This window comes from Amphimedon queenslandica, unplaced genomic scaffold, assembly GCF_000090795.2.
Source record: "Amphimedon queenslandica unplaced genomic scaffold, v1.1 AMPQUscaffold_13457, whole genome shotgun sequence".
NCBI lineage: Eukaryota > Metazoa > Porifera > Demospongiae > Haplosclerida > Niphatidae > Amphimedon > Amphimedon queenslandica.
Window position 1 is genome coordinate 145,850 of NW_003546307.1, and position 12,452 is coordinate 158,301.

Sequence of the window (12,452 nt, forward strand, 5' to 3'; positions counted from 1 at the left end):
TGGACACTACCGATGTTGCTGCAATCAGAGTGGCTGTAACAATGTGTCACTGATATATTTTGAGCCACCCAGTACTACCAGTATTATCAGTGCCTCTAGCAGCTCTCCTTATGTGACTTCTACTTTTTTACTTCTACAAGAAAATGGTAAGATTCGTATAAGGCTATTTATGTACATGTATAATATTATATATTATACATGTTTCTCTAATTTTTAATGCTGATAACAGGGAGATTTTATTATATTGGTCATAGCATGGTTTATTAGTCATAGTATTGTCTACAAGAATACTCACTTGGTCAAGCACTGCATTTAATCAGGACTCAGTTTCCCACAAGGCATGTTAAAGCATGCATGCTTCATGAACGGACAAGTATGAAGCAACTTTAAAAATTTGTGAAAAATCCAATCTTGATCAGAATGAGCTTAAACTTTCTACACAACATAAAAAATGTATGTGTATCGGAAAAAATATAAAAATTGAGAATTCTCTCTTAGTCATTTTCGGCAAAATTTGGCCAAATACCCTGTACTATAGTATAGGGACTTTGGCCCGATTTTGGAGCAACTTTAAAAATTCATAAAAAATCCAATTTTGATCATAATGAGCTCAAACTTTCTACATAACATAAAAACGTGTGTGCATCGGAAAAAAATATAAAAATTGAGAATTCTCTCCTAGTCATTTTCGGCGAAATTTGGCCAAATACCCTGTACTATAGTACAGGGACTTTGGCCCGATTTTGGAGCAACTTTTAAAATTCATAAAAAATCCAATCTTGATCGGAATGAGCTCAAACTTTCTACAAAACATAATATCATGTATGTATATCAGGAAAAATTATAAAAATAGAGAATTCTGTACTTTTCATTTTTGGCGAGATTTGGCCAAAGTCCCTTTGTCATAGTCTGTAGTAGTATTATTGTGTTTTTTGTCAGGCCATACAGTCACTGTTGGGTTCTGGTCAGCCATTGGTTCTTTATCGATGATAATTATTGGAATTGTGTGTGCCTTATGGATTACCATTGCTTTCAAATGGAAGACGACTAGAAGCAAGTATCGGAAGGCTATAGACTATAGCCTATCACTGGATAACTCTAATTCTACACTTATCTATTCCCATCAAATTGTAACTGTCCGCAAAGCAGAAAATAACCGAATAATTGCCGTGTATAAAAGCACAGTCTCAGCCCTCTCTCAATGGAAAATAGAAAGGGACATTTATCTTACTCCTGAGTTACGTCACGAGAGTATCTTAACACTTTTGAGGGCCAAGAGAGTGAAAGATATCGGATATCAGTTGGTACTAAAAGGAAGCATCACTGGTTCTTTGTACCAATACCTACAGTCGCACTCGCCTGATGAATTAGAGGCAGCAAAGATCACTCATTCCATGTCATCTGGTCTGGCTCATTTGCATTACATGGAATCCAGTCAGTCACATTCTAAGTATAGAGTTATCACAATTGCTCACTGTAACATCAACTCTCATAACATACTGATGAAGGAGGATGGGACTGTTTTTCTAAGTGATTTCAGTAGATCGGTCAAGTTCAATGGAGGAATCATTGCAGTTGGTCGGGACAGTGAAGTATAGCTTATTTTTTATTTTATTTATGTTGTATATTTTTTATTGATAGCTTGTAGGTAATAATATTAGGTATTTGTCTCCCAGAGGTGTTGCAAGGGTTTCAATCCTTTACTATTACTTCTTTGACTAATTCCGACATTTATTCATTAGGATTGTGCATATGGGAAGTGTTGAACTGCTGTCAAAGTAAGCAGAAAAATAACATAAAATGAAAATATTGATATTTTTTTACTCTTTTAATTTTATGCTTTATAGTTACTGGTAATAGCTACACTCCTCCTTTTCATGAAGTGTCAGACAGTGACATATCAATGGATATCATGAGATCAATGATAGTAGAGCAAGGGATAGTACCAGCACTACCTGCAGTCTTTGATGAGATAAAGGTACAAGCATGTAATGGCAGCAGTATTTAACCACATTTATTTTGTAGGAATTTTCTTCTGTTCGAAACACTGTTAGTGAATGCTTTGATTTAGAGCCGGAAGCAAGACCAAACTCGCACATACTCAAGAACTTGTTTTCTAAGCTCCTTCATGATCTCCTTGAAAAAAAATCATCTTCCCCAATTGTAGAAGAAGAGGAACTTGAAGCATTTACTGGAACTGAGCAAACAGAAGAACTTCCTTCAAGTGAAGTAGTGCTACCACTGACACAGCATTCTCAAACAGGTACAATGTCCCCTGGCCACGTTATTATTGCTGAAACGCATTTATGACACTGTTACACTAATACTTGTGTTATCATTTCTCATTTAACATCATATTGATTATTTTGCTTAACATTTATCATGTTAATATTGCGTTCTTTAATCCAAAGGAGTTATTTTAATTCATCTTGCTTTGTGTACGTGCACAATACGTGTGAATGCAAAATGTTAGACACTACAAAATTTTATCATCAATCAAATGACTAGGCACATGCTACTTAATGTAAAGTTCCACAATATCAATTGGAGTGTCTTCTACAGTAGTCTCCCTATTGCTGCACAGTCTTAGTTCGATATCATCACTGGTTTGTGTATCCAGTGATCGATAGAACCAAGGCATTATAGAGTTAGCTGGACAACAAGGAGCTTCTCTATCATCACATTGCTCCCCATCCCACAAAGGATCCATGGGATAAAGAACGTTAGCCTCTGGTTGACCAGGATCCCGTGCAGACTCACAATAATAAGAAGATCCTATGAATGTTGATGGAGGATTACGTGAAGAGCCTCCTGCGTAGCCATTGACGCATGGACAACCATTATAATCCCTCTCACTTTCCTGTGGCCCTCCGATAAATGTCCAGATGTGTTTACGAGGATTTTTTCCATAAGTAAGGGACAAGCCGTCGACATAATAGCTGTCTATACCTTGCGAAATATCTCTTAGTGCATCAGGATGACCAAATTGATATCCTCTGATTTGCCCGCAGATTTTACTGTATGCTATCCCGTGAGATGGAAAATTAGTTGGAGTGCAACTAGGACTGTTGCTATCCTGTCTACCGCATACTGGATGATCAATATTATCGTAGTTCCTTTCTTGTAGGCCACTAGGGCAGTTAGCACCAAACTCTGTCATATTGAGGTACCCTACTCTGGTCCAACCACCTTTGTTATCGCAGTTAGCAAGACCCTCCATATCACAGTATACCTAGTGCATCCAATGCATCCAAGATCACTCATTGGAATGTTTATACTAACCTCCACTGGAGTCCTCCCCTCAGGATAAATAGTGTAGCTGTCACTAACAGTACTCCCTTTCTCATACCAAGCCTTGCAGTCTCTTAATTCTACAAATTATAATTAATTTTGTGGACAAATTTGATCTTACCTGAGCAAGATTTTGAATATACCCGTGGACAAAGGATGTATCTTGTTATGTCATCTCCTTCAATAGTGAGAGTCCTTCCTAAGTTCCTTGTATTGCAGCACACTCTTAGATACAGAGACAATGACTCATTCCTTGTCATGCAGTCAGTTGACATACACTGAGCAAAAGCTGATTTGCTACAAACATGAAGAAACAAAAGCAACAGCAGAAAGACATTCATCCCTTCTTCACTAGTCTGGGCCTACTAATAGCTGACTACCGTTATGTTGCATTTTTTATGTAAGAGGAGTAAGAAAGCATGCAGTGTCAGCATCCTGGTAGAATCCTTTTATATGATGTATTCAATAGAATAAAGCCATGTATCTTTGTAATGCAATCGAGGTGCTTTATTCATTGGCAGTGAATTGGTGCTATGTTACCATTATATTTACTACAGGAAAGAATGTATTTCCTCCTGCATGCACGTACACACAAAGACAGGACATACCGTATGCCATGAAATTTTATGCAATAAAAAAATTTGCAAATCCTGCATTTCTAAGATTTCATAGAATAAATTTTTGCAAATAGCTTGCAAACTGCACCACATGGCATGGAGTTGCAGAGTTAAAAATTTTTTGTCGCATAAATTTCATGGTATATACAGTAGTTTCATATTTGCATGAAATTGTTTGCTGACATTAATCAATAGGAACAAATCCTCTTTGTATAAGTATGTTTCTGTATGCATATAATGGATTGTTTGGACTTGCATAGGCCAGTGGTCAAAAATATTTCATTTTGTATATAGTTTAATAATGTCAATTGGAGTTTTTTCACTGGTATAATATGTGTCAGAACACACTCTCAGTTCAATATCATTGCTGGTTTGTGTACACAGTGATTGATAGAACCAAGGCATCTTATACCGTCTGTCTGGAAATTTTTACTGTGATTTTAATTTTACTGCATTAGAATTTCGCAAAAAATTAGATTACCCATATAATTACATGCCATATTCAATAATACATAACAGATAAATTTTAGTAAAAATTAAATCACAGCACAAGTTTAAAACTCAAAAATTTTGTACCGCACTAATTTCCTGATCTACGGTAATCAGCTAGACAACAAGGAGCTTCTTTATGGTAGCTTGTAGGTAATAATATTAGGTATTTGTCTCCCAAGGTGTTGCAAGGATTTCAATCATTTACTATTACTTCTTTGACTAGTTCCGACGTTTATTCATTAGGATTATGCATTTTGGAAGTGTTAAAGAAGTAATAGTAAATGATTGAAACCCTTGCAACACCTCAGGAGGCAAATACCTAATATTAACATCATTGATTTTTTATGTAAGAGGAGTAAGAAGGCATGCAGTGTCAGCATCCTGGTAGAATCCTTTTATATAATGTATTCAATAGAATTAAGCCTTGTATGGGTGTTCTTTGTAATACAATCAAAGTGTATTATTTATTGGCAGTGAATTCAGTAGTGGTGCTATGTTACCATACAAGAATAAATCTGTTTCCTCCTCCTGCATGTACACACAAAGACAGGACATAACTCATATATTTGCATGATTCCATTGTTTGTTGACATTAATTACTCAAATGAATCCTTTCTGTAAGTATGTTTTCTGTATGCATAGGCTATACCAAGAGTAGATGATAGTTATCATCTACTCTTGGATATACTAATAATGGATTGTTTGGAATGCATATGACAGGGGCCAAAAATACTTCATTTTATATATAGTTCAATCATATCAAGTGGAGTTTCTTCCCAGGTTTGAGTTTCATCAGAACACACTCTTAGTTCAATATCATCACTTGTTTGTGTATTCAGTGATCGATAGAACAAAGGCATCTTAGAGTTAGCTGGACAACAAGGAGCTTCTCTATCATCACATTGCTCCCCATCCCACAAAGGATCGTCAGGGAAAAAGACGTTAGCTACTTGACCAGGATTGCCAGACTCGCAGTAATAATGAGACCCAATAAATGTTGAAGTACGATCAGTGCTTCCAGTGTAGCCAGTGTTGCATGGGCACCCAATGGACCCGGTTGAATTTTCGCTATTTCCTCCTATGTATGTCCATATGTGTTTGTCCCACGTGTTATAGAAACACCATCAACATAATGTCCCTCTATACCAAGAGGGGGTGACCCAAGTGTCGTGGGACAGGTAGCACCAGGCTGGGTCATATTCAGATAGCCAATTCTAGTCCAACCACCTTCACCATCACATTGACTCCCTTTCATATCACAAATATACCTGTGTGGTTGTGAAAAGAGTAGAATGAGCTACAGTAAATATCCTTATGATACCTCTGATTTTGTTCCATCAGAAACAGTGTAGACTCCATTAAAAATAAATCCCACTTCTGAGTAACTTTTACAATCTTTTAAAGCTACAGATTAAAGAAATTATAACATATATCCTATGACTCAAGACTAATTACTTGGACAAGACTTTGGCTGTGCTTTAGGACAGAGAATGTAACTACTTTTACCACTTCTTTCAGTATGAACAGTTTTCCCCAAGTTACTAACGATGCAACAGACTTTTAGATATAAGGAAAAGGATCCGGAGGAACTGGTTGTGTTTGCAGGACATCCATTAGAAATGTCTTGAGCTAGGCTACCACCAAGCAATAGCACCAGTAGATTTAATGTGAATTTCATCTTCTTTTGTGGCTGTTGGCAGGGTTTAAACATGAAGCTGTGTAATAATTGAGTAAAAACATGTAGCATGTATGTGAACACCAGGTCATGGCTTCAGAATCTAACATTTAAATTCACTCCAAATCACCGAGAGGTGTGGCTGCACACATGGCAAATTTAGGTCTCCACTGTGTTTGTCTCCTTTTTCTCTTGTTGCCACTTTCATCTTCCCTTCTCATTTGTTGTACAGATCATTGTCCATATGATGACACTTCATATTGTTACAAGGCGTGTCCACCTTCCAGCAACTCTTGTGTTCGTGATATACACTATACACATCCTCCAGCAAGAGTTGTTATTGACAAAATTGGTTGCAGCAATGTTACATGTGATACCACAGGCCCTGTTTGTATCGTAAATGCTGCTAAAAGAACTCAGCATTGCTGTTGTACTGATGATCGCTGTATTAATCCTGTGGGTAGAGCTAATGTGGCACTAGTTGAGTTAATGAAGCCAAAATTCAGCTATCATTTAAGTCCTCCAAATGAGCCAGTACCAAGTACTGAACCAGGTTAGATCTAGTAATACTGTTACTGTTTTATTAAAATGCTTTGTTGAATGAGGGGCAATAATTTTTTTTAGGTATATTAGTGTGTGACCATTACAACTGCAGTGGTACTGATAAGTGTCAGCATTATTATGAAATGTGTGACTGTAGCATAAATGAGAGGTGCTCCTGTCAATCTTTATATAGAGAAAATTCCACTACCAATAAAATTGACATTTATTATAAAGGTTGCTCAGTAGCAAACACTTCTGCTACAACTCCTGATTGCATTATTGATGTACCATTCAGTGGAGCATTAAAGAATGAATACACATGCTACTGTAATGAGAGCCTTTGTAATGTCAATGAATCCATTACTCACCCAACTAGACTGAGCAGTTACGGTAAGTAAAGGTACAACTAATGATGAATAATGGTACATGAACCTTTAGGATTTAAAGAGTGTCTCTCTTATAACTGTGAGTACAACTGTAACATAGTTAACAACGCAAATATTAGCTGCTCGTGTCCTGCTGGATTTATAGCAACTGGTTTAAAAAACTGCAGTGGTAAGGCTTATAGCTACTTGACATGTACTCAAAGAGACTGCCCTCTATGATAACCTCAACACAAACATTATGATTAGCCCAAGCAATACAAATGTACATAGAAAGTATGTATGAAAACACCTATATCTTATCAGTGGCAAGATAACCCTTCACATGCTATCTCTCACTATGAATTCTCCAGCCTTTGGGGTGGCTTACTGCACTGTATATATCACTACTGACGATATTTTTTGTAGATGTGAATGAGTGCTCGGTTGATAATGGTGGCTGTCAGCAGACATGTGTAAATACTATAGGAAGCTATTACTGTGAATGTTTTGATGGATACTTGTTAGATGCTAAGACTTCATTATGCTTTTGTAAGTTTACCTAAAACTTGAATTACATACCGGGGTATGCATTGTTTCTGTATTGTATTTAACACTTCTCTTTTTTACTTGCAGACAAATCCAGTACATTTTACTGTTCCTATTACGTTGATCCTGATATCAAGCTAAATGAAATTGATAACAATACAAGGATTGGATCAGTTAATTGTGTAAGTCTTGTCTAATCAGTTGCAGAGTCTATTTTTATCATTATTTTTTGTAGGATAACACACGATCTTGTTATACTAGTCTTTCTTACAGGAATGAGGAGTGGTATCTTAGTGCAATGACTTGTGGTCTACCAATAGGTTTTCCCATTAATTCATTTTATTTGTACCATTAACTTAATCTGCTGTTAAATTATTTGCATACATCTATGTACTCTGGAAATTTTGACTATGATTTAGCTTTTAACGTATTGCTTTATTGCTATAGGGACACCTCTCGACCCATTCCCTTGTAACAGTTCTTATTGTTTGCTCCAAAAGGATGCAAAGAGCCAAAGGTTGCACCAGTGTTGCTGTAATGAAATAGACTGCAACAATCTATCACGGATTTCTTTTGATCCTTTCACTTCTTCATTAGCCAGTATCAGCAGCAGCAGTGCTATTGTTGTAGGTGAGTCCCAGTACTTGTATGATCATTGATTTGATTAATTTTTTTTTCTTTTTTGTCATACATGCAGCCAGTATCAGTACCATTAGTAGCAGCAGTCTACTTTCTGTAGGTAAGTCCAAATGTTTATGTGATTATTGATCTGATCAAACCTCCACTTTCTTCATCATTAGCCAGTATCAGTTTTACCACCAGCTCGAGTCAACAGTATGTGGTTCCCACAGTTGTTGCAGGTAAGTTATATAGTTTTTGTATTTGATTGCAATTTATGATGCTATGCTATTATCTGATATCTCATTCTTCATTTCTTTACAGGGTATGAGCCATTAGTTAGTGGAGTCGTCTCATTGATACTTGGTTCCATTTTCTTTCTCATAGCTCTATTGTTACTATTTTTAATGGGATTCGTTGCTGCTGCTCTGATTTGGAAGAATAAAATTAAGAAGAAGCAAAATAGAGCTACTATGCCTACACAGGAACTTCAAACCAATACAATTGAACCCAATAAAGCTGTTGTCTATGAAACAACATTATAATTAAATTTTTTGTATAATTATTTTTGTATAAACCAGCATAGCATGGCTGCATGCATGGGTGCCTATTGGGTGGTACCATAAATATGGTGGAAAGAAACAAATGCAAATAACTGATGGCTTCGTTGCAAAAAGTCACAAGTAAGGAAGAGAAAGTTCTAACTTTAATCTTTATTTATTTATACAGATAGAGATAAGTACAGAAAGAAGAAAAGGTCTGCTGGCCATGAACAAGTAAAGGACACCAACCCAGTGATATCAGACACTCCTCTATCTCTTGCCTCCTCCTCCTCTTCTTCTCCTGTTCCAAGAGAATCTCTCTATCACACACAAACTGGTCAATCAATGTCTCGATATCGTGTTACCCGAAATAAAGAGAAGAAGGAAAAGGCTCTCTCTTCGTCCCCTCCCTGGAAGCCTGTCATGAAGACTCACTACTCACACTCTGATGTACCTTATCTCGACTCTCCTCCTCCTCCTCCTCTCTCTTCTTCTAGAGATACAGTCTCACCCAATACAAGGAAGAAAGCAAAACTTGGTACATCTCGTAATTTGCCTCAAGGAGAGAAAAAGGAAGAAGAGGGAGCTAAGCCTCAAGAATTGGAACAATATTCTCAAGATTTGACTTTGTTAAGACCTGGTCTGGATCATACTGACTTTGAGCACATTAGACCCTCTCCTAGCACTCAAAAGATGCTTCGGTACACAAAAATGCTAATAAAGAATTATATTCATTTTACTTTTTCCCTCACAGACAAACAATGGCTGAGAATAATGCTTCTATCAGGCAGCGAATTGAAGAGAGGTATGAGCATGTGTTCAACATGTGCTAAGCACATGTTCATGTATATTTGTGTTTTATTTAATAGTCGCCAAGAGGAGATATATTTGGATTTCTTGTCATCGATAACTAAGGAAGTTCTTGCAAGAGGTGTGTACACTCAGTCTGACTTGGAGTCAGTTTTTCAAAAGCACGTGACCAATAACAAGCAAAGACTCCGTGAGGTATAATAATTATTGTAATGATAAGTGTGGGTTACTGTATATTTGATATAAAAAATTTTTATAGTTTAAAAAAGGGCATATATTTCATGTCTAAATTTTTGGTGCACTATTTTAAGCAATACTTTGTCGTTTTACTAAAGTTCTGGTGATTGTTTTTTTTCTATTTAGGATTTAATGTGGACTAACATTGATTGGCTTCGGAGAAAAATATTAGAAAAAAACATTTCACATTAATTGTGATGCATGCTTACATCGCTTACCATCTATGTCTTCATTCATCACTTATGACTCGTGATCCACATCTTGTAATCATAATTTTGATAAAATATTGATACTGGTACCTATTTTGTATAGCACATTATAGGGTAAATTGTGATGGCCATAACTCAAAATTTGAGCTCCGAATCAGCTCAAACTTTCTATATAGCATAAGGACATCAAAATGCATCAGAAAGTATAATAAAAATTGGGGGTGATTTCGGAGTCATTTTTTGAAAAAAACCATGGGCTATAGTACAGGGTATTTTTTAGATTTTGGCCGATTTCTTTAAATGGCCATAACTCAAAATTCTTTTGTCGGAATCAGCTCAAACTTTCTATATAGCATAAGGACATCAATATACATCAGAAAATATAATAAAAATTGGGTGTGATTTCGGAGCCATTTTTTGAAAAAAACCATGGGCTATAATAGTACAGGGATTTTTTCAGAAATTGGCCTATTTTTTAAAATGGTCATAACTCAAAAATTTTTTGTTGGTATCAGCTCAAACTTTCTACATAGCATAAGGACATCAATATACATCAGAAAATATAATAAAAATTGGGGGTGATTTCGGAGCCATTTTTTGGGAAAAAGCATGGGCTATAGTACAGGGAATTTTTCCAGATTTTGGCCCATTTCTTTAAATGGCCATAACTCAACAATTTGATCTTTGAATCAACTCAAACTTTTTACATAGCATAAGCATCAGAAAATATAATAAATTATGGGCATTTTTATAACAGTTATCATAGTTATGAATTGCTATTAATCACAGTGAGAATGTTCTGTATAAATCTATAATATCAAACAATACTTGTCTATAACAAATCTAGACTTATTGTGATTATCATAAAATGATTAAGAGGGAGAAAAAGAAAGGAAGAGAGAACATACATATAATAATAACAACAATAATAATATTAATATATACATGTAAACATGTCAAATGCTACACAAAGTAGGGCAGAAGGAAGAAAATAAAAGAATTAATTTGCTTAATAAAGTATTCTCTATATAATGTTTGTCTGTTTTATTTTGGGATGAATTGAAATCAAGCATCTTTCTTAGCTTGTCTTATTGCTGTGATCCATGCCTCAGATTCAGCTTTAGTGTCTATATATTAGCAGGAAATAATGCTAGCAAGTAAAATAGTATGTAACATGAATACCTGCTCTAATTTCATATGTTCTAGCTGCTGTCATAATCTAGAGAGAGAAGAAATGTGCATGTGAGAGAATAAGAGAAAAGAAGGTGAGGAAGTAAGAAGAAGAAGAGAGAAACAACATATAGACAGGAAGAATGATAATCTAAGATAAATGAAGAGATCACTGAGGTTAGGAAGTAGTGAAGGACATGGAAGGAGAAGGAGAACCAGGATTGATTGAATATACATGTAGTTACATCCATAGAATGAGGAACACCCAAACCAAAACACACAACTGAATGTGTATCTTGCACATTAAAGTAATCAAAGGTTATTTTTAGCAATAATACACCAAAGATCAACATTGGATAGAAAGCACAATTGAGCTAACAGTGCTCAACAAGCAGTTTCAGTATACACAGTTCAGTTGTGCATGGACCCATTACAATGTGAAACTGGCATATTTAACACTAGCCCCTGGTAATTTTTCTCCCTCGATCATTCCAATAACCTACTGAGCTGCTAAATAATGCTAGAAGACATTGGGTGATCATTACAGACTGCTAAATAAAGATTATCTTTATTCTAAAGATAATCAAAATATTGAAGTTGATTTTTGTCATGACTCATTTAGAAAGGAATAACAACCATTATCAGTTTAACAGTTGGTACTATTGAATACACACACTGACAATGTATATATACTATGCTGCAAATCACATTACTTTATTGATATTGTATCTATTAGACCCTTAGTATAATGACAGGTTTCAAGTTCATGGCAATATAATATAATTTTTATACTGTACTAGCTTGAGTCAACATTTGACAATAACAAGTCACTCACTGAAAACGTCCCATTTGCAGATGCATCGCTAATCTCTGAAATTTCTTTAAGGTCGATTGTTCCGGATGGTGTGTGACGCTAAAATGCAGTAAAAGAGAAAGAAGGTGATATTATAATAATAAGATTATAAAACCATTATATGTAAGATACTACATTGCAATGTTATTCTAATGCATTAGAGAGGGAGAGGTTTGTAAAGTCGATTAAAATACTTACTCCTCCTTTGAAATATGATAAGTGCTTTCCATTGAGTATAAACAGTCTCTGCCTCCACTCTGTGTTGATCTTTCCTCTCTTGTTCAAAGTTCCTTCTTTTATCGTTTGCAAAGAAGCCATTATGAATCTGCAATAAGTTCTCCTGTTCTTCTTTTGCTAATTCTCTTCTGTACTCTTCCCTAAGTTCCCTGTGTACGACTGATAACGACTCGTTTTATCAGTAAAGATATCAAGTCCTAAGCTCCGCTTTGCTGTTCCTGCTTGGAGGATGCTGAAAGGGCGCACC

At 35.8% G+C, this 12,452-nt stretch overlaps 4 protein-coding genes across 5 annotated transcripts in view; 2 read left to right on the top strand and 2 right to left on the bottom strand.

Annotated features, from left to right (window-relative positions):
• Positions 1-8,709, top strand: part of LOC109581151 (signal peptide, CUB and EGF-like domain-containing protein 3) — a 10,318-nt gene extending 1,609 nt beyond the window's left edge. The window contains exons 1-10 of one of the 2 annotated variants that reach the window (XM_019994990.1): positions 6,161-6,628; positions 6,700-7,008; positions 7,057-7,173; positions 7,410-7,532; positions 7,617-7,711; positions 7,765-7,849; positions 7,977-8,159; positions 8,227-8,268; positions 8,330-8,389; positions 8,472-8,709. In XM_019994990.1, the coding sequence (XP_019850549.1) occupies positions 6,226-6,628; positions 6,700-7,008; positions 7,057-7,173; positions 7,410-7,532; positions 7,617-7,711; positions 7,765-7,849; positions 7,977-8,159; positions 8,227-8,268; positions 8,330-8,389; positions 8,472-8,692 (1,638 nt within the window). In that variant the 5' untranslated portion in view covers positions 6,161-6,225 and the 3' untranslated portion in view covers positions 8,693-8,709. Of the gene's footprint in view, positions 1-6,160; positions 6,629-6,699; positions 7,009-7,056; positions 7,174-7,409; positions 7,533-7,616; positions 7,712-7,764; positions 7,850-7,976; positions 8,160-8,226; positions 8,269-8,329; positions 8,390-8,471 lie in introns of those variants that run through there. The other variant, XM_019994989.1, reaches the window with a different exon arrangement.
• LOC109581153 (uncharacterized) lies at positions 2,500-3,756 on the bottom strand. Its single transcript, XM_019994993.1, has 3 exons — positions 3,413-3,756; positions 3,283-3,371; positions 2,500-3,232 (listed from the first exon to the last, which is right to left on the bottom strand). The coding sequence occupies exons 1-3, from the start codon at positions 3,630-3,632 to the stop codon at positions 2,516-2,518; spliced, it is 1,026 nt and encodes a 341-aa protein (XP_019850552.1). The 5' UTR covers positions 3,633-3,756; the 3' UTR covers positions 2,500-2,515.
• A 9-nt stretch (positions 8,710-8,718) lies between the features above and the next one.
• LOC105312291 (uncharacterized) lies at positions 8,719-10,052 on the top strand. The gene is made up of 5 exons (XM_011404821.2): positions 8,719-8,830; positions 8,877-9,390; positions 9,444-9,494; positions 9,559-9,694; positions 9,863-10,052. The coding sequence occupies exons 1-5, from the start codon at positions 8,806-8,808 to the stop codon at positions 9,926-9,928; spliced, it is 792 nt and encodes a 263-aa protein (XP_011403123.1). The 5' UTR covers positions 8,719-8,805; the 3' UTR covers positions 9,929-10,052.
• A 690-nt stretch (positions 10,053-10,742) lies between these two features.
• On the bottom strand, positions 10,743-12,440 carry LOC100639480 (diacylglycerol kinase eta-like). The gene is made up of 4 exons (XM_003385518.3): positions 12,167-12,440; positions 11,951-12,028; positions 11,128-11,164; positions 10,743-11,072 (listed from the first exon to the last, which is right to left on the bottom strand). The coding sequence occupies exons 1-4, from the start codon at positions 12,284-12,286 to the stop codon at positions 11,011-11,013; spliced, it is 297 nt and encodes a 98-aa protein (XP_003385566.1). The 5' UTR covers positions 12,287-12,440; the 3' UTR covers positions 10,743-11,010.
• Between the last annotated feature and the right edge of the window lie 12 nt (positions 12,441-12,452).